The following is a 19225-nucleotide window of genomic DNA, read 5'->3' on the forward strand; positions in this document are numbered from 1 at the left end:
AGATGCGTAAGTGGGAGCCCTGCCTATGTCTCACACATGCACCTTCCCTGTGTATATTCCCATTGCAAATATGCATTATATAAGATAAGTGGGTATTTGTAGAATAGCACTTAATTGGCATGCTGGCATATATGGCATACATGTGAACATATGTGTGTACAATATATGCTAGTATTCTAAACAGTTATGTAATAAGTTCAGAATTGTATACATTCTAAACTAGTGAGGTAATTAAATTCGCCGATGACACAAAATTATTCAGGGTCGTCAAGTCGCAGGAGGAATGTGAACGATTACAGGAGGACCTTGCGAGACTGGGAGAATGGGCGTGCAAGTGGCAGATGAAGTTCAATGTTGACAAGTGCAAAGTGATGCATGTGGGTAAGAGGAACCCGAATTATAGCTACGTCTTGCAAGGTTCCGCGTTAGGAGTTACGGATCAAGAAAGGGATCTGGGTGTTGTCGTCGATGATACGCTGAAACCTTCTGCTCAGTGTGCTGCTGCGGCTAGGAAAGCGAATAGAATGTTGGGTGTTATTAGGAAGGGTATGGAGTCCAGGTGTGCGGATGTTATAATGCCGTTGTATCGCTCCATGGTGCGACCGCACCTGGAGTATTGTGTTCAGTACTGGTCTCCGTATCTCAAAAAAGATATAGTAGAATTGGAAAAGGTACAGCGCAGGGCGACGAAAATGATAGTGGGGATGGGACGACTTTCCTATGAAGAGAGGCTGAGAAGGCTAGGGCTTTTCAGCTTGGAGAAGAGACGGCTGAGGGGAGATATGATAGAAGTGTATAAAATAATGAGTGGAATGGATCGGGTGGATGTGAAGCGACTGTTCACGCTATCCAAAAATACTAGGACTAGAGGGCATGAGTTGAAGCTACAGTGTGGTAAATTTAAAACGAATCGGAGAAAATTTTTCTTCACCCAACGTGTAATTAGACTCTGGAATTCGTTGCCGGAGAACGTGGTACGGGCGGTTAGCTTGACGGAGTTTAAAAAGGGGTTAGATAGATTCCTAAAGGACAAGTCCATAGACTGCTATTAAATGGACTTGGAAAAATTCCGCATTTTTAGGTATAACTTGTCTGGAATGTTTTTATGTTTGGGGAGCGTGCCAGGTGCCCTTGACCTGGATTGGCCACTGTCGGTGACAGGATGCTGGGCTAGATGGACCTTTGGTCTTTCCCAGTATGGCACTACTTATGTACTTATAATACATTTTATAGAATTGCCCTCTTAATGTAGAAATTCTTACGGAGGGGGGGGGGGGGGGAGGAAGAAAAAAGGGAATGAGTGGGGAGTGTGCCTTGCAGTTAATGCGGGTGTCTAATGTGCATTAACTGCTACCATGGCATGTAATGCAGAACAGTAAAATACACTTTCTGAAACACAGCTAACTGCATTCTGTGTTGGTGAGCATGTCGTTAATGTATGGTAGTGACCACTGCCTTGCATTATTTGAAGAGCTGAATTCCCCAAAGTGCCAGGAACAGTTATCAGGAAGGTTTTGCAGCTACTACAAGTTAACTGTTGCTGTTAACATACATAAACAGCCAAACTTCAGTGTAGATTAGTACATGCCTTCCTGTTAAGCAATCTATCATGAGGCAGACGCTGAAATAGATGAGAACAAGCTGAATGGGAGATGTAGGGGATTCTGCAGAAAGCATTACATACCGCCTCGCCGGGGGGCCCTCTCTCTCCTGGATTACCTGGATAACCCTGTAATGAAAAAAAATGATTAAAGTTTTGAGAAAATCTATTACACATGTTCCAGACAGATCACATGTTGATCTCTCTCTCTACGTCCATATTTTATTTTCTTCTCTAATATATACAGTGGAATCCATCTGACAGGAACATGTCTCAGAGGCATAGTACGGTTGCAGAAGGATCATGTGAGATGCCAATTTCTACGCTGCAGTCCTGTGGACTGAAGTCTTAAAAATGGCTTCTGTGGTTTCTACTGCCTCAGTGGGATGTGTTTCAAAAATTCTGAGTCTCCAGGGGTTAAGGAGAGGGTTAGAATAAATAATTTGCTGCTATTCTATATATCGGGAAATCAGTAAGGAATGAATCACTTAAATTCATCACCCAGTCTAACAAAAAAATTATGTCTGACTTTCAGGAACTCATTTTTTTCCTAATAGAGCTGACCTAATAAAAATACATTTCTTTTGCTTGAAAATTCTCATTTCATATAACCTTCCACCTTTGTTTTTCCTACATGAACTCTGTTATGAGAATAATGGCAGATGGATAACCTTACAAAGGGGTATTTTTTCTCTATGAATTACAGAAAGTGCTTCCTTTGTTGGTGAATAATTTGCTGAACTGCAACATGGTACATGTAGATTGAATTCCTGATCTGGGAATGAAAGGGAATTGAGTGTATCTTATATTTTAATTTTTCAGTATCTTTTCTCCTGAATTTGCTATTACATTTCCTTGAGATCGATGACTAATATTCCTATACAAATAACTATGATGTTTAAAATATCTCTGAAGATAGAGGGAGAAGAAACTGCAATAATGTTTATAATACAAATGACACTGCATTAAACAATATAGGGGTACAGTTTAGCCTGCAGCAGTCAGCTTTTTATTTTTAAGACAAGTAACCCACCCTGATGGTCACTGGCAACCAGAGGTTGCACTCGGATAGTTTCCAGCTCCATCTTCTCTCTACCCTCTGACTCCCCTAGCCCTAGCTGTACACAGTGCTGTGGCAGTCAGAAGAGCTAACTAGAGCTGAATATCTGTGAAATATAGACCCTCTATTTTCACAAGTCAATTTCAAACAATCTTTTAATAACCATCTATTAACTGTCAGCATATACTCCTTTAATCTGTTCTTTAATTCTTCCACAGGCAGAGGCACAAAAAACTGCACATCATCCTGTGTAAACGAACAGACTAAATCCAAAGGATCTGATCACCTGCGCTGAGGGACATACATACAAGTTAAACAAAACTAGAGAAAGAGCAGACCTCTTATGTATTCCATCTATCAACTCCAACATCTGTGACTCCCCCCCCCCCCCCCCATTCTGGACTGGATTCAGTAAATGGCATTCTAAATTTGGTGCTGGAAAGAAATGGCGTTCAGCGCTGTTCTATAAAGGTTGATCCCAGCTCAGCACCCTTTATAGAATAGCACAGTGATTCCTATACCTGGTCCTAGAGGCACCCCAGCCAGTCAGGTTTTCAGGATATCCATAATGAATATTCATGAGAGATATCTACATGTGCTGCCTCCATTGCATTCAAATCTCTAACTCATGAATATTTATTGTGGATATACTGAAAACCTGATTGGCTTGAGTGCCTCCAGGACCAGGTTTAGGAATCACTGGAATAGAGTGTAGTACCAATTCCTGCATCCAACTTTGGGTACGGGGACTTATACCTGCTGAAACCAGGTGTAAATCCTGATGTGCAAGTTGGGCATACAGTATTCTGTAACACTGCAGCCAAATGTTCAGAATGCCCCTGACCCTTTTGGGTTGCGCTCTATGGGATTTAGGTGCCCAGTATTATAGAATAGCATACAGGCAGATACATGTGCAGCTCCTAATTGGTGCCAAGTAACATCAATTGATTGTTATCATCCAATTTTTGCTTGTTAATAGCTCGTTAACCAAGTTGTGTGTGCATCTCAGGATTGCGCCCAGATTTGGGAGACCTTTATAGAATCTGGGAGAAATCTAATTACCAGTAAAATCCTGTGATTTAAGGTATCAAATGCTTCTACTGTCTTGTATATCCAACAAGACCAGTAATCCTAACCCATTTCAATCTAAATACCTACACATCTCTTCCAGTAAAGCCACCAGCACCATCTTGGCATTATATCTTGGGCAAATCTGGATTGAACATGGTGTAGACCTTAACCTCCTCCAAATCATCTAATAATTGGACTGTAACGCATGACCAGTGATGGGTAGTGATGAAGTACTTGTACTTTGTTACAGTACTTAAGTAAAATTGGCAGACTTTTACTTGTAATGAGTTATATTTTATTCCATACTTTTTTACTTATGAGTTACAATTAAGCTGTACTTTTGTACTTGTAATGAAGTACAGATTTAGAAAATATTTTTTTAAAGTATTTTCAATACCTCTGCTTCTCCCCCTCTACAGACGATGTTAGAACCGGCTTGCAGCTGATTGGGCCCAAACTTCCAGTCCCAGAAACAGCTGAGTTGGGACTGAAAATCCGGGCCCAATCACATGTCCAGCATATGGATGGAAGTGCTGCTCACTTATCTGCAGGACCTGGTGCAGCTGTTTGGCAGAAATGGGCTGGCACTACTCTGCAAGTCTGCAATAAATCTGCAGGGAAAGCCTCCCCGGAACTAATCCTCTCTGCCCGGGCTGATGTAGGCACACTCTGTCTGATACACACAGGCCAGCAACATCAGAGGTCACCTGACTACTGGCATGTGTGTGTGTGGACCTCCACGTGCAAAATGAGTGAATTTTCCAGAAACTTCTATGTGCAGCCAGGAAGTAGTAGTGCTGCTTGCTCGCCAGCTGCCTGCAATGGTAGCATTAGTCACTGCTACTAACTAGTAGTCAGCTAGCTCTCAGTCTCAGAGTCTCCACTGTGTCTGCTCTGCACTCTGCAGCAGTACCGGGTCAGGTAGATTATTTTTTGCTACAGCAAGCTAAGCAATCAGTCCACCACTGAGCCAAGAGACAGCCAACCAGATATTTGCAGGTACCACTCCCTAGCTTGTCTGACCTCTTTAGGTTTTCAGAGGAGGTGGGGAGGGGGAGGGGAAGCAGTGGCACCGGTGGCTTCTCGCCTTGTTCTCTCAGATAGGGCTTCCCAGTCCCACCCTTTCTTGCTGGTTTCCCACACAGAAGCCTATCATGAAGGTGATTAAAAGACAAAACATTTACAAATGTAAAATTAATCTACATTTTAAAATGCTATGCATATAGCTATTAAAAATTTTATAGCGGCAATCATTTGAAAATGTAAAACACAAAACTCCTTCCCCTCCTCTACCCTCTCAAATAAATTTAACAGCTTGTTAAAATGGTATTTAATTTAAATTTATAATTTCATTTATTAAGTTTCTGTTCCATTGTACCTACAGAGATCTAGACAGATTACAAGTCCGAATCATAGTTATCTACTACTAGGGTCCACTTTAGGAGTCAGCACTCAAGAAAAAGACCTAAGTGACATTGTAGACCATACACTGAAATCTTATGTCCACTGTGCGGTGGTGGCCAATAAAGCAAACAGGATGCTAGGAATTATTAGCAAATGGATGCTAAATAAGACCAAGAATACTATAATGCCTCTGTATTGCTCCATAGCGTGACCTCATCTTGAGTATTGCGTTCCTTTCTGGTCGCCATATCTCAAAAAAGATATAGCAGAATTAGAAAAGGTTCAAAGAAGAGAGACCAAAATGATAAAGGGACTGGAACTCTGATATGAGGAAAGGCTGAAGAGGTTAGGGTTCTTCAGATTGGAAAGGAGATGGATGAGGGGGGATATCATTGAGGACTACAAAATCCTGAGTGGTGTAGAACAAGTAAAAGTAAATCAATTTTTTACTCTTTCAAAAGGTACAAAGACCAGGGGACACTCAATGAAGTTCCATGGAAACAGTTTTAAAACAAATAAGAGGAAATATTTTTTTCACTCAACAAATAGTTAAGCTCTGGAACTCATTGCTGGAGAATGTAGTAATAGCGGTTAGCATATCTGGGTTTTAAAAAGTTTGGACAAGTTCCTGGAGGAAAAGTCCATAGTCTGCTATCAAGACAGGCATGAGGAAGCCACTGCTTGCCCTAGGATTGGTAGCATGGAATGTTGCTACTATTTGGTGTCGCGCCTCCCGCGCTCGCCGCGCTCTCGAGGACCTTGGCATACCTTCAGGCTTCTTCCCCGGGAGCGCGGGGTTTGTGAGTCCTTAAGGCAAAATCACCTTCCAGGTAGAAAAGAGAAAAGACTGGACCGGAACTCCGGACTGGAGTTGTACACCGGAACACTCGGAACTGGAACGCACCGGACGGGTGCGCACTGGAGTGGGGCCCCACTGGCCTGGACACGCTGGAGTGGCCCCACTGGACTGGAACATACAAGAGTGAAACCCGCTGGGCTGGAACACACACTGGAGCGGAACACACAGAACTGGAACCCCCTGGACCTAGTCTTCACCTACACTTGACTGCCTACCCCCTCGGGTTGGGCCTTCAGGTTCTGGCAGCCGGTAGGACTTACAGGAGCAACAGGAACGAAGATCCAGGGGTGCCCCCGGGCACCTAGGCGAAGGCAAGGCAGACAAGCAGGAACTATCCGGGTTCTGGCAGTCAGCAGGAATCAACACAATGACTAGTAAGCTGGACCCAGGCTCATAGGAACACTGTACCCGGGCAACCCAGTCATACACAGGAACATACACAGAGCAAACTCAGGAGACTAGGAAGGCTAAACACCAGCTAACAACTAAGCTGTGCCCCAGCTAACAAGTCATGCCCTGGACACAACCGCAGAACACTAGCAGAGCTTAACACAGGCTACAAGCCAGAAGGGCCTAAGCTGGCTAGTCTGTCACTAGGAACAAACACAATCTTGGGATATTGACTAGCAAGGGCGACTAGTCTAACACTAGGAACAAACACAGTCTTGGGATATGGACTAGCAAAGGACGGCTAGTCTAACACTAGGAACAGACACAGTGAACTAGCAGAGCTATGCACAGGCTACAAGCCACACGGTGCCTAAGCTGGCTAGGCTATCACTGGAAACAAACACAGAGCACTAGTAGAGCTATGCACAGGCAACAAGCCAGACGGTGCCTAAGCTAACTAGTCAAACCTTGGAATCAAACACAGAGAACTAGAGCTATGCACAGGCAACAAGCCAGACGGTGCCTAAGCTAACTAGTCAAACCTTGGAATCAAACACAGAACACTAGAAAAGCTATGCACAGGCAACAAGCCAGACGGTGCCTAAGCTAACTAGTCAAACCTTGGAATCAAACACAGAACACTAGAAAAGCTATGCACAGGCAACAAGCCAGACGGTGCCTAAGCTAACTAGTCATACCTTGGAAACAAACATAGAGCACTAGTAAAGCTATGCACAGGCAACACGCCAGACGGTGCCTAAGCTAACTAGTCATACCTTGGAAACAAACATAGAGCACTAGTAAAGCTATGCACAGGCAACAAGCCAGACGGTGCCTAAGCGAACTAGTCATACCTTGGAAACAAACACAGAGCACTAGTAAAGCTATGCACAGGCAACACGCCAGACGGTGCCTAAGCTAACTAGTCATACCTTGGAAACAAACATAGAGCACTAGTAAAGCTATGCACAGGCAACAAGCCAGACGGTGCCTAAGCTAACTAGTCATACCTTGGAAACAAACACATAGAACTAGTAAAGCTATGCACAGGCAACAAGCCACACGGTGCCTAAGCTCACTAGTCTGAACAAACATAAAACACTAGCAAGGCTATACACAGGCTATAAGCTACACGGTGCCTAAGCTCGCTAGTCAAACAAACATAGAACACTCACACAGAGCAAACACTGACGCTGGGTACAGCACTCTATACTCCAGGACCTTTGCATGAGATTAGATGAGGTGAGTAGATACAAAGGCCAGGACTGTAGTCTTCAGGTGACTAATAAAGCCCATCAACACCAGAGCCACAGGTGCAGCAATCACCTTGCAACCAAACAGAGGCTTGACACTCAGAGCAGGCATCCCATAGAAAGTAACAGCGGGAGCCATCTTGGATACTGGCAGAGACGAAGAGGCGGCAGCCATCTTGGAAGAGGCATAGCCCACACAGGTGAGGTTCAGTAGGGCAATCAGCACACAGAGCCAGAGAGAACCTAAGACAGACACAGACACAGAGACAAGCAGAAGCCAGCACAGACACTGACTCCCAGAAACAGGGTAAGTCTGAAGGGTGGCACGGCCACAAACGGGACATTTGGGTTTCTGTCAGGTACTTTGACCTGGATTGGCCACTGTTGGGAACAGGATACTGGGCTAGATGGACAATTGGGTTGACCCAGTATGGCTATTCTTATGTTCTTCTTCTCTAGTACCTGCTCTTTTTGGTTTGCCAGTTACCCCAGTTCCATCGTTCAAATACCTAGGCGTGTATCTAGATTCAGCTCTCGCTGTTAATCAGCAAATATCATCTGTTAAGAAAACAGGCTTCTACTTCTTGTGTAAAATTTAGGGCCGTTAGAAGCTATTTTGACCCAGCTGCTTTGCGGGCATTTTTCTACGCTTTCATCAATTCACACTACGATTACTGTAATGCTATCTATGCAGGTCTTAGTAGTCAAACATAAAACATCTTCAGACCTTACAAAATACAGCAGCCAGAATTCTCTGTCAAGTTATACATAGGGACCATGTAACCCCTTTGTTAAGATCCTTGCAATGGCTCCCAATTCCTTACCAGATTCAGTTTAAAAGACTCACCCTCACATTCAAAGCTCTACATGATGGTAAGCCCGATCATCTTGTTTCTCTTTCCATTCCCTATAGTTTAGCTTGTTGCCTTTGTTCACTTGTTCTTCCACCCCCTTCTCTCTGGAAATACTGTGCTATGTAATTAGAGCAGATACCTTTTTTCGCTGTTCCGTACATCCCTTAAGACCCAGCTTTTTAATCTGGCCTTTTCCTCAATTTGACATTGATAGACATGATGGGTTAATCACACAGTAGTCCCTTCTTTCCTAATACCCCTCCCTATGCCATCCTACCTACTTCTTTAGTTTTTCAGACTTTCCTACTATAATTTCTTAGCCTTCCTTGTCTACCCTTACCACTCCTCCCCTTTAGTCTCTGAATGAATGTTTTATGTATGTGAATTTTTTTTCCTGTCCTCTACAATTTGGAGTTCCTTTCTTCTTTTATTCTGTTTTTATTATTTGTGTAAACCGCTCGGATTTGTGCTTAATAAGAGCAGTATAGCAAAATGTTAATAAATGTTAAACATGGAAAAGGTGCAAAAATAGAGTATACATTCCAAGGCAGGTGAGGGGAGGTGTGAGTACTAGGGAATGTGGTGTATTTTTCAGTGTTTATCCAATAGACAAATGCTTATTTGACTCTTTTTTTTTTTTTTGCATCAGTGTTTATCAGTTAAAACCTAATATCAGAAGTCCTAATTATCTCACCTTGGGCAAGCACTTAAAAAGGCAAGTAATTAATTTCAAAATTCAAGTTAGCTGCAAGTACCTGCCATTCTGAGCTCCAGAATATACCATTCAATATGTGAATATGTAACATGTTTCTTCCCCTAACCTATCTCCACCTCTAAGAACACCCCTTTTATCTACTCATATCCCTTTAAGCAAAACATATATCCTTTAAAATTTACTTACATCCTGTCCAGGCGTGCCCTGCGAACCAGGGACACCAGGTAAACCTCGCTGACCCTGGTCAGTAAAACAAAATAAGAAACATTCACTTAGGACACACATCATTGTAACAAAATTCAGAGTTTTTTTGATATGAAGGCTCAACTAAAAGAAAAATAATTCTTCCACAGAGCTTTATGGTGCTATTACTCAGAGAATACAGTTAACTACAGACAGGGGTTCTCACAGTTGAATTCACGGTGTAAAAATTACCACTGTATATTTATTTACACTTTGTAACTGCCTAACAAATTAGTTAGTTAATTGATTAAACACATTTATGGCCTGTCCATCTAGACATCTGGGTGGATTACAATAAAACATACATAAAAACAGCATGACAAACAACAACAAAAAAATCCCCACATTATCCAACTGAAACCAGAGCAAAAACTTAATGTTCTTCAAGAAAAAAACCTTAGAGAACAGAAAAGTTTTCAGTTGTTTTTTTAAACAGAGATAATGATGAAATCTGACACAAAGTAGGAGGAAGAGTATTCCACAAATAAGGCCCAACAACAGAAAGTCGCGAGAGCGAATTTCTTCCAGACGAACCTGATGGAATGGACAGTTAACAACCCCTGACCCTGAAATCTCAAAACCCTTCCAGGAAAATACATCTGCAAACCCTGGGCCAAAGCTAAAGGAACATTGTGTAGTGCCTTAAAAACTAACAAGAGGATCTTAAACTCAATACACCACACAAAGGGCAACCAATACAACATCTGCATCTGGAAATAAGTGGTCCTTATACTAAGGTGCGGTAAATATGGGCTTAGCGTATTCTAACGTGGGACTTTCCTATGTGCTAAGCACAGATTTTATTTTGTTTTAAAATTTACATGTTCAAATTCAAACATTAAGCAATTACAAAGAAAAAAGAAAAATCCTCTAATTGAAGTGTGCAATAGCAAAGAAATAAAAATAGTTTCAGCCCACAACAACAGGGGAATAAAGAACAAATTAAATTAGAGACAAAAATAGGAATAACAAGAATACAGTCTCAATCAATGAGACTAGATAAACTATATGAACTCTTTACAACTCCATAATAATTAATTATTTAGAACTAGAGAGTCCTTTTACTAAGCCATGGTAAAAAGTGGCCTGCGGTAGTGTAGGCATGTGTATTGGGCGTGCGCCGGGCCAGTTTTTACCGCATCTACAAAAAATGTTGTTGTTTTTATTTAATGGGACAGGAAAAGGGCCTGTGATAAAAATGAAACCAGCATGTGCCCAAAACCGGCCTGATCCCTTAACACCACCCATTGATCCAGCAGTAAAGGCTCACCTGCTACACACACATGGTGACCGGTTGGTGTGCACCAAGTGCCAATTACCACACGTAGGAGGAAATAATTCATCCAGGCGTTATGAGCATGTGCCAAATCTGAAATTACTGCCAGGAGGGCGCATTGGCCTGGTGGTAGTCTCATTTTGGTGTATGCTGCACGCGCATAGAGCCTACCATGGCTTAATAAAAGGGCCCCTATGTTTATGCAAGAACTTCTCAAGATGTGACGTATCAAATAATACATACTGAACTCCTCTGTAAGCTAAACACAGATTTAATGCGGCATTTTTGTAGGTCTCTTTTCTTTTTTGCAGTTCCCATTAGCACATAATACCTGCCAAAAAGTAATGCCTATTTGGAAATGCTAAGTGCTTCCACGTTAACTCTGCTTTATCAGGTACAGCCAGATTTTATATAAAGCATGGCGAGTAGTGCGTATCAAGTTGTGAACATTGCCAAGTTATGTGTACTACTCAATTGAGTAATGAGCCAATTAGTAATAATTGGCCGATAAACAATTATCATCACTAATTGGCAATAATTGGAATTTACGCACACTTCTTTTTAGGCATATTCTAAAAAGAAGTGAGCGTAAATTCCAGTGCGTGTAGTTGAAAAGGGGGCACGACCATGGGAAGTGTTTAGGCATGTCAGGGGTGTCAATCAAATTAATGCACGTTGTTATAGAATTCGGGGAAACACACGTACATTTAGGTGCAGGCATTTACACCAGGTTTTCAGTGGCATAAATGGTCATGTCTAAATGCCTTACCTATGCGCTATTCTGTAAACCATGTGTTACTGTAGACGTGGTTTATAGAATAGCGCTATGCATGTTATTCCGACGCACCTATATTTTAGATGCTATATACAGAAGCTGGCCCTTAGAGTGCACTTATCCTATTGTGCTAACTGGATAATGCATGAACACCCACTTTCTGCCCATGACATGCCACTCCTAAAAATATTTTTTCAAAATAGGTAATGCATGGGTTACCATGCAGAAACAGGGAAAATATCGCACAATGCACACATTAAGGGCTTAAAGCTCCTTAGTAAAAGGGCCCCTAAATAGCTTAAGACAGTGTACATATCCCAACATGAAATTGTTCAAATGTCACTTTGAGCTGCTATGATAAAGTTCAGTTTGTTTTTTCAGTGAATAGGTCGCATTATTAATCAGAGAAAATCCAGCAAGGAGGAAGAACGCTGTGATCCCACAAGAGACACCAAGAAAACAAACAGTGAGAAAAAGATCAGGCACTCTGGGTACAAATCAAGCAGATTTCAAATTCTTACTGAAGCAATATTTATAGGTAAGAGATTCGACACAGCACTGTGTTTCGGCCAAAGGCCTGGCTTAGGAGTCTTTTCTGTTCATTTTTGAGAACTTCACATTGGATCTCTTGTACCCTTTCTGGGACATCAAAAATGTGGGAAATGTAGCATTTGCTGGCACTCCTGTGAAACATCCATTTTAAAACTTTTTAAACCCAATTAGAGAAGAGGCGATTTGGACAATCTGCTCCTCTGGGAAGAACAGAAGTTGATCTTCGAATGTAACACATTAACACCATTTGGACTCAACAATGAAATAGATTATTGTCCTTTCATATGATTTATCAGCTCCTCTGTGGACTTCAATATATAACTGACCACTTTTTCCAAATGTCTTCTGGTACATTTACCATTGGATGGTTTTATTGTCAAGACTGAACAGAAAAGACTCCTGAGGCAGGCCTTTGGTCAAAACACAGTGCTATGTTGAGTATCTTACCAACAAATATTGTTTCATTAAGAATTTGAAGTCTGCTCAATTTGTCCCCAGAGTGCCTGGTCTTTTTCCCACTGTACCTGTTTTTACATTATTAATCAGCAGGTCTGGCAGGAAAGCTGGGGATTAAAGGTCAGCCATGGCCTCATTGCTTTCTTGTTATCTGCGTGGTTGACAGGGTGTTAATCATGGTGGGAGAAGTGGTTCCATACATCTTCATTTACTTTTACTTAGGCACTTCCTTTCAGAGGAACTTGATTTATTGGAGGGTTTTTTGGCTCCCATGAACATCTTTACTAATTACGGGCCTCTTTTATCAAGCTGCACTACAGATCCCTGACAAAGCCCATTCACTTTGAATGGGCTCCATTGGTATTGCCATGCAGGAACCACTAGTGCAGCTGATAAGAGGCCCTAAGAGGTTTATTTTGGTAGTTTGGGGTTTTGCAGAATAAATCATGGTAGTATCATGATCAAGATATTAAGAGCCACTATAGCATCATTACAAAAATTATATACATGCATATACATGTTATTTTTTTTGCTTTTGTTTATGAGCTTCTCAGTTCTGATACGGTGCTACTTTTTAGGTACAATTTTAAGTGACCAGTTATCTAAGATGAAATTAGGTCTTACCTGCAAATTTTCTTTCCTTGAGTTCTGCCAGACTAATCTAGATGATTGAATATATGCTCTCCTGCCAACAGTTTGAAACTGAGAACTAATGAATTATGATATCACTTTATATAGCATTCTGTGTAGCCTAGCAACGGCCAGTATTTTTTTTAACAAAGCAGGGAATCTGCCACCCAATAAAAACTAGGAGAACCCAACAATAGAGATAACGTAAATATTTGATGAATCAATTAACGGAACTACAAAAGGAGAGAAATGAGCAAGAACACTATCACTTAAAACACACATCTGTGTAGCTATTTACACCTGAGACACTAAGCAGGTTCTGGACTGGTCTGGAGGTACTCAAGGAAAGAATTATCACGTAAGACTTACTTTGACCTTACATATCATCCTTCTAGACTAGTCCAGATGCTTGGGACATACCTCAACAGTATCTTTTAAGGGCGGGAACTAGCATCACCTGCTGATAACACACAAGCTCTAAAAGCAGCATCTTGCTTTGCCTAAACTTCTACCCTGTAGAATTTGATAAAGGAATGCAATGACGACCAAGTGACTGCCTTGCAAACCTCTTGAGGCAGAATTAACCTGTGTTCTACCCAAAATGATGCTGACCCTTGAGTCAAACGAGCCTTGTGAATTGAGGGAACTGGTCTGTCTGACAAAAAGTGTGCTGAGACAAACACCTTTTGAATCCACCATGCAATAATAGCCTTCAAGGCTGCTTCACCTTTTAGGGACCAAAAAAGAAAACATAAAAAGTCTATCTGACTTCCTAAACTTACTGGTTTTGATAAATAAACTATGGTGATGACCACAATGGTCCCCATCTCCAGACTGTGTAAAGACCAGTAAGGAGACCAATTGATTAAGGAGAAATGTAGTTACTAAGTTACTTTTTAGGAAGAAAGAAAGAAAGTGGCCTAAGTATCATTTTTTCCTCAGGGAAAAAATAAATAAATTTACACACATACATACAGGTTCATGACAGGACAGAGTCTGCAACTCTGACGCTCTTCTCAGGGCCGCCGAGAGACTGGGCCAGGCCTGGGACAAGGCCGCCCCCGGGGCATCCCCCACCCAAGGTCGCCGGGCCCCCCCTCCACCCGCCACCGGGCCCTCTCTCCATCCCCGGGCCCTCTGCACTGACCTTAAGCGCCTCACCTTCAAAAGTGCAGCAACAAGCAGCGGCAGACCACTCCTTCCTTCCGTTACCCGCCCTCACGGAAGTTACATCAGGCGAGGGCAGGACACGGAAGGAAGGAGTGGTCTGCCGCTGCTTGCTATGCTTTCGAAGGTGAGGCGCTTAAGTTCAATGCCAGGGAGCGACGGAGGGCGGGCGGGCCGGACTGCGGCGGTGGTGCTGCCCCCCCTCCCCAGAGGCCCGGGCCCAGGGAATTTTGTCTCCCCTGCCCCCCCCCCCCCTCTCGGCGGCCCTGGCTCTTCTCATTGAACAAATAGGCACCAGAAAAACTATCCTCAAGGTAAGATCCTTCATGGTAGAACTCTATATCAGTTCAAGGCTGACAATAGCAAATTGAGATCCCAAGGAAGCACCACCGGATGTCAAGGTGATCTAAATAATTTCACTCCTTTGAAAAGCCTCTCATCTGGATAAGCCCCCAAGGCTGACCCTGCACCAAACCTCAGTAATATACCACTGCTTCAGACTGAACCCTAAGATACAACAGTGCTAAACTCTTATCAAAACTGTCCTGAAGAAAGCCAAAATCATCTAAAGTTCTCAATGGGGCTATCTGATGATCCATACAGTGGCTCTTAAAAATCCTCCAGATGTAATGGTATCAGTTTATTACTGAAATATGTAGCATATTTGCTGGATTATATATACACCAATATATTTGTGTATCTTTTGAAGATATATGTTTGTGCAGCTTTTGGAGAATAGTTTCATTTCAAGCCCCTCTCTCTCCATTCCTTTTTCTGGGAACTTCTCAGAGCAGGAATCACAAACACTTAACAAACACAAAAGAGCTTCCTCTGCCCTCCCACCTAACAAAAGATGGACTAAGGTGGACACCTGAATAAAACAAAGAACTCAGGAGAAGCATAAACAGGACATTTGCTTGTCAAAGGTATACCTGCCCCTCCCATCAGCTTCCAGACATGTGCAGAAAGGAAGGACTTGTAATGTGTATCTGCCCCAGAGACTGAACAGGACATCAAAAGACCATTTGCCAGACAGCAAGTCTCGTGATGTCATAACACATGAGACCAACTCAGGGGTCGTGTGCAGACATGAGACTACATTAACCATAATGCCTTGCAAAATATCCAAGACATGCACCCACCATGCTTCTCTGCTAACATTATAAAAGGCCTGGAAACAGCCCAGCTCGCTCTCTTGGAACCTGCTCCTCTTGGAACCTGCTCCTCTTGGGACCTGCCTCCTCTTGGGACCTGCTGCTCTCTTTGGGGTCTGCTGATGCCTTGCTCCTGAAACATGTGCTCATCAATCAGCTGGACCACAGCATGCTTGTAACAAGGACTTGTAAGTTAATCTACCTGCTACTTTGTTCTATTTTAGGCACAGATTACCTGTAAAGATTCCTTTTAAAACCTACCTCTCGTGTGCAAGTGTATATTAAATCAATCTTTTTGAAGCTAAAAATACGGTCTCTTTGTGTTCTGAGTATACTTAATTTATTTAATTTATTGCAATTATCACCTTTGGTGATTGCTGGAGAAATCAATATAAATACAGCACCTGCTCTTAAATTATACGCAGTGGCGAGTTGCTCTCGAGCTATTTTTCCCAAAATAAATAATTTCTTGTAACACAGACACTGACGTATGCTAAGGACATAGTAGATTTTCTGGAAGATAGTAAGGGTTTTCTTTTACTAAAGCTTAGCTTAAGTTATCTGCAGCAGAGCCCATAAGAATAAAATGGGTCCTGCTGCAGACAACTAAAGCTAAGCTTTAATAAAAGACCCCCCCCCCCCCTAAGGCTGCTATCACTCTAGAGGAATAAGCCCACTTCATAAATCTAGTCCTTTCAATAGCCAGGCTGTTAGTCAAAATAGAGATGAATCCTGCTTTGTAATTGATCCCTGCACCAACAGTGGTCCATTGCTGACAAGAAGAAGAGAGAGCACCACCAACAGTCTCAAGAGATCTCAGTGCCACAGTCTCCTTGGCCAATTTGGAGCTACAAGCACTACTAGACTCTGATGTCTTTTGATTCTTTGGATTACTTTTCCCAACAAGGGCCTCGGAAGAAATATGTTCAGAAAACCCAACATAGGTCACAGTTGCACCAGAGCATCTCTATGCGTTCAGAATGGTGCTTTCTCCTGTGACTGAAGAACTTGGGTGTTTTTGAAAGGTGGCCATCAGAGCCATGATCGGTTATCTCTACTGTAGTATTATGCTGTGGAACACCTGTTTGGTCAGACTGGATTCACCTGGATCCAGAACATTTCTGCTGAGAAAATCCGCTGGAACATTTTCTATTCACACTATGTGAGACACTGACAGGAATGGAAGATGGCTCCACCCAATCAGGAACTCAGGCACAGGTAACCACTTTCCAGTTGGGCAAGAACAAGCAGGAAAGTGACATCACAGATTAACGAGCCTTCATCCTGTGGCTGCCTTGGAGTCAGCTGACAGCAGCTGTCTTGGGCTGCATCAGATAACAGCTAGCTGATAACAGCTTCAGGTAGGGGATTTTGTACCCTCTCATCGGGTCCTGGTGCCAGACTGTCCAGAATAAGGGCATCATGGTGGTTTCCAGTGTTGTGACTTTGGGCCAAAGAACCCAGCTCTTGCCGTCATAGATGCTCTTTCCTTGTCCCAAGCACAGTAAATAAAAGTTGTTGTAAACAGTTGTTTTGTCTCTGTCAGCCTAGATGTCTCCACAATGTCCTAGAGACCTATTACAGTACTAAGCCTCTGCATGAGAGCTCACATGGCCTATGTCTATAAAGTCAGTTTCACAATGTGGAATAGTGCTTCATGGTAGCACTTTATGCAGGGATTCCTTTGTCCCTACACTGTGAACTGTGTGTACAGTGAAAAAAAAATCACCAGGTACAAGAAATGTAATCCAAGAACAAGAAGCTGTATTGTAGCAAATCATTAGCATCATAGCAATGTTATTTGAATATTCTAATCGTGTGCTTATTAGACATTCCATCACTATTATGCTTACATCGTATTTTGTCTGTTAATTGAATTTCAGTGCTGTTAAATGTATACATATTTGAGCCTGTTTCATGGTAGTTCTATTATTAGTTTTCAATTTGCTGTTTCAAGTTTTCCATTTTTATTGTATTTGTGTTTCTACTTGGTCATTTTATTACTATTATGCTGTTAAAATTGTAAGTTTGATGTTAAACTATACCTACTGCACACCGCCTTGGGTGAATCTTTTCATAAAGGTGGTTAATAAATCCCAATAAATAAATAAATAAACATTGACCTCTTATGCTACTAGTTGACACTTTATTTCTCCTTGGTGATTGACATATTACCATTTTTGCATTGTCTGATAACAATTAAACTGCCTTGCCCGTTCCATTCCAGTATTTTATACACCTCTATCATATCTCCCCTCAGTCGTCTCTTCTCCAAGCTGATAAGTCCTAGCCGCCCTAGTCGTCCCATCCCCTTCATCATTTTCACCACCCTTCTCTGTACCTTCTCTAACTCCGTTATATCTTTTCTGAGATGTGGTGACTAGAATTGCACATAGTATTCAAGGTGTGGTCGCACCATGGAGTGATACAAAGGCATTATAACATTCTTATTTTTGTTTTCCATTCCTTTCCTCATAATACCTAACATTCAATTTGCTTTCTTAGATGCTGTTGCACACTGAGAAGAGAGTTTTGATATATCATCAACGATGACAACTACATCCTTTTCCTGGGCTGTGACTCCTAACGTGGAACCTTGCATCACGTAGCCATAGTTTGGGTTCCTCTTTCCCAGATTCATCACTTTCCACTTGATCACATTAAACATCATCTGCCATTTAGATGCCCAGTCTCCCAGTCTCTTAAGGTCCTCTTGAAATTTTTCACAATCCTCTGGCAATTTAACAGCTTTGAATAACCGTGTGTCATCAGCAAATTTAATTACCTCACTAGTTATTCCCATCTCTAGATCATTTATAAATATGTTAAAAAGCAGTGGTCCCTGCACAGACTCCTGGGAACATCTTATAACACTCAAAAGGCACAGCAAATTCTGTGAGAAGCTCAAATTAGGCGACAGTCTTTTGTATATATATCTTCTATTTTTTAAGCTTCTGCTCACAAACACTTAATTCAGCCTCAGCTTACCTGACTTACTAGACAGCACAAAATATTTCACCTACCACCTGCTGCAGACCGAGAACATACTAGCTGTTGCTAGGCTGCACGGAATGCATATAAAGTGATGTAATAATTCATTAGTTCTCAATCTCCACCTGCTAGCATGAAAGCATATACCAAACGGTCTGGACTGGTCTGCAGAGATGATAAGAAACAGATAATAGTTTGTGGAGAGTGATTTGACTATGGAAGGGTCTTCAAGTTTTTTTTATATTTTCTTCTGGAGTGGAGGAGTAGCATGAGGAACTGAGTGATTCCCACTGCAGCTCCTTGTGACTCTGGGCAAGTCAATTAACCCTCCATTGCCCCTGGTACAAAATAAGTACCTGAATATATGTAAACTGCTTTGAATGTAGTTGCAAAAACCTCACAAAGGCGGTATATATCAAGCCCAATTTGCATTTCCCTTTTTATTTATGAGTTTAGTTTTATTTTTCTATATATTTTGTGTTTTGTTAAGAAAGGTTTGATTATTTGTTGTAGGTTTTTAGCCCTTTAGATTCAGGATCTTCTCTGAGAAAGTGAGAGATCCACCTATGTTGGGGTGGGCTTCATTGTGAGAAGAATTTAATTTTAATTTATTTTTCTATTTATGTTTATGCTTTTATTTATGGTACATTATTTTATTTTATTCTGTCTTTATGTTAATGTCTCTCTCATTTATCTCTCCACAGATGTCTATTTCATACTCCAAAATTTTTTTGTTGACAGCTATTACATTGTTAGGGCTCTGTTTACTAAGCCG

At 41.8% G+C, this 19225-nt stretch overlaps 1 protein-coding gene across 1 annotated transcript in view; it reads right to left on the reverse strand.

Moving 5' to 3' along the window:
• COL22A1 (collagen type XXII alpha 1 chain) overlaps positions 1-19225 on the reverse strand; it is a 743309-nt gene that overhangs the window by 129960 nt on the left and 594124 nt on the right. The window contains exons 42-43 of the mRNA XM_030219538.1: positions 9393-9446; positions 1685-1729 (exon numbers count right to left, since the gene is read on the reverse strand). Coding sequence (XP_030075398.1) covers positions 1685-1729; positions 9393-9446 — 99 coding nt within the window. The remainder of the gene's footprint in view (positions 1-1684; positions 1730-9392; positions 9447-19225) is intronic.

Source organism: Microcaecilia unicolor, chromosome 1 (assembly GCF_901765095.1).
Source record: "Microcaecilia unicolor chromosome 1, aMicUni1.1, whole genome shotgun sequence".
Taxonomy (NCBI): domain Eukaryota; kingdom Metazoa; phylum Chordata; class Amphibia; order Gymnophiona; family Siphonopidae; genus Microcaecilia; species Microcaecilia unicolor.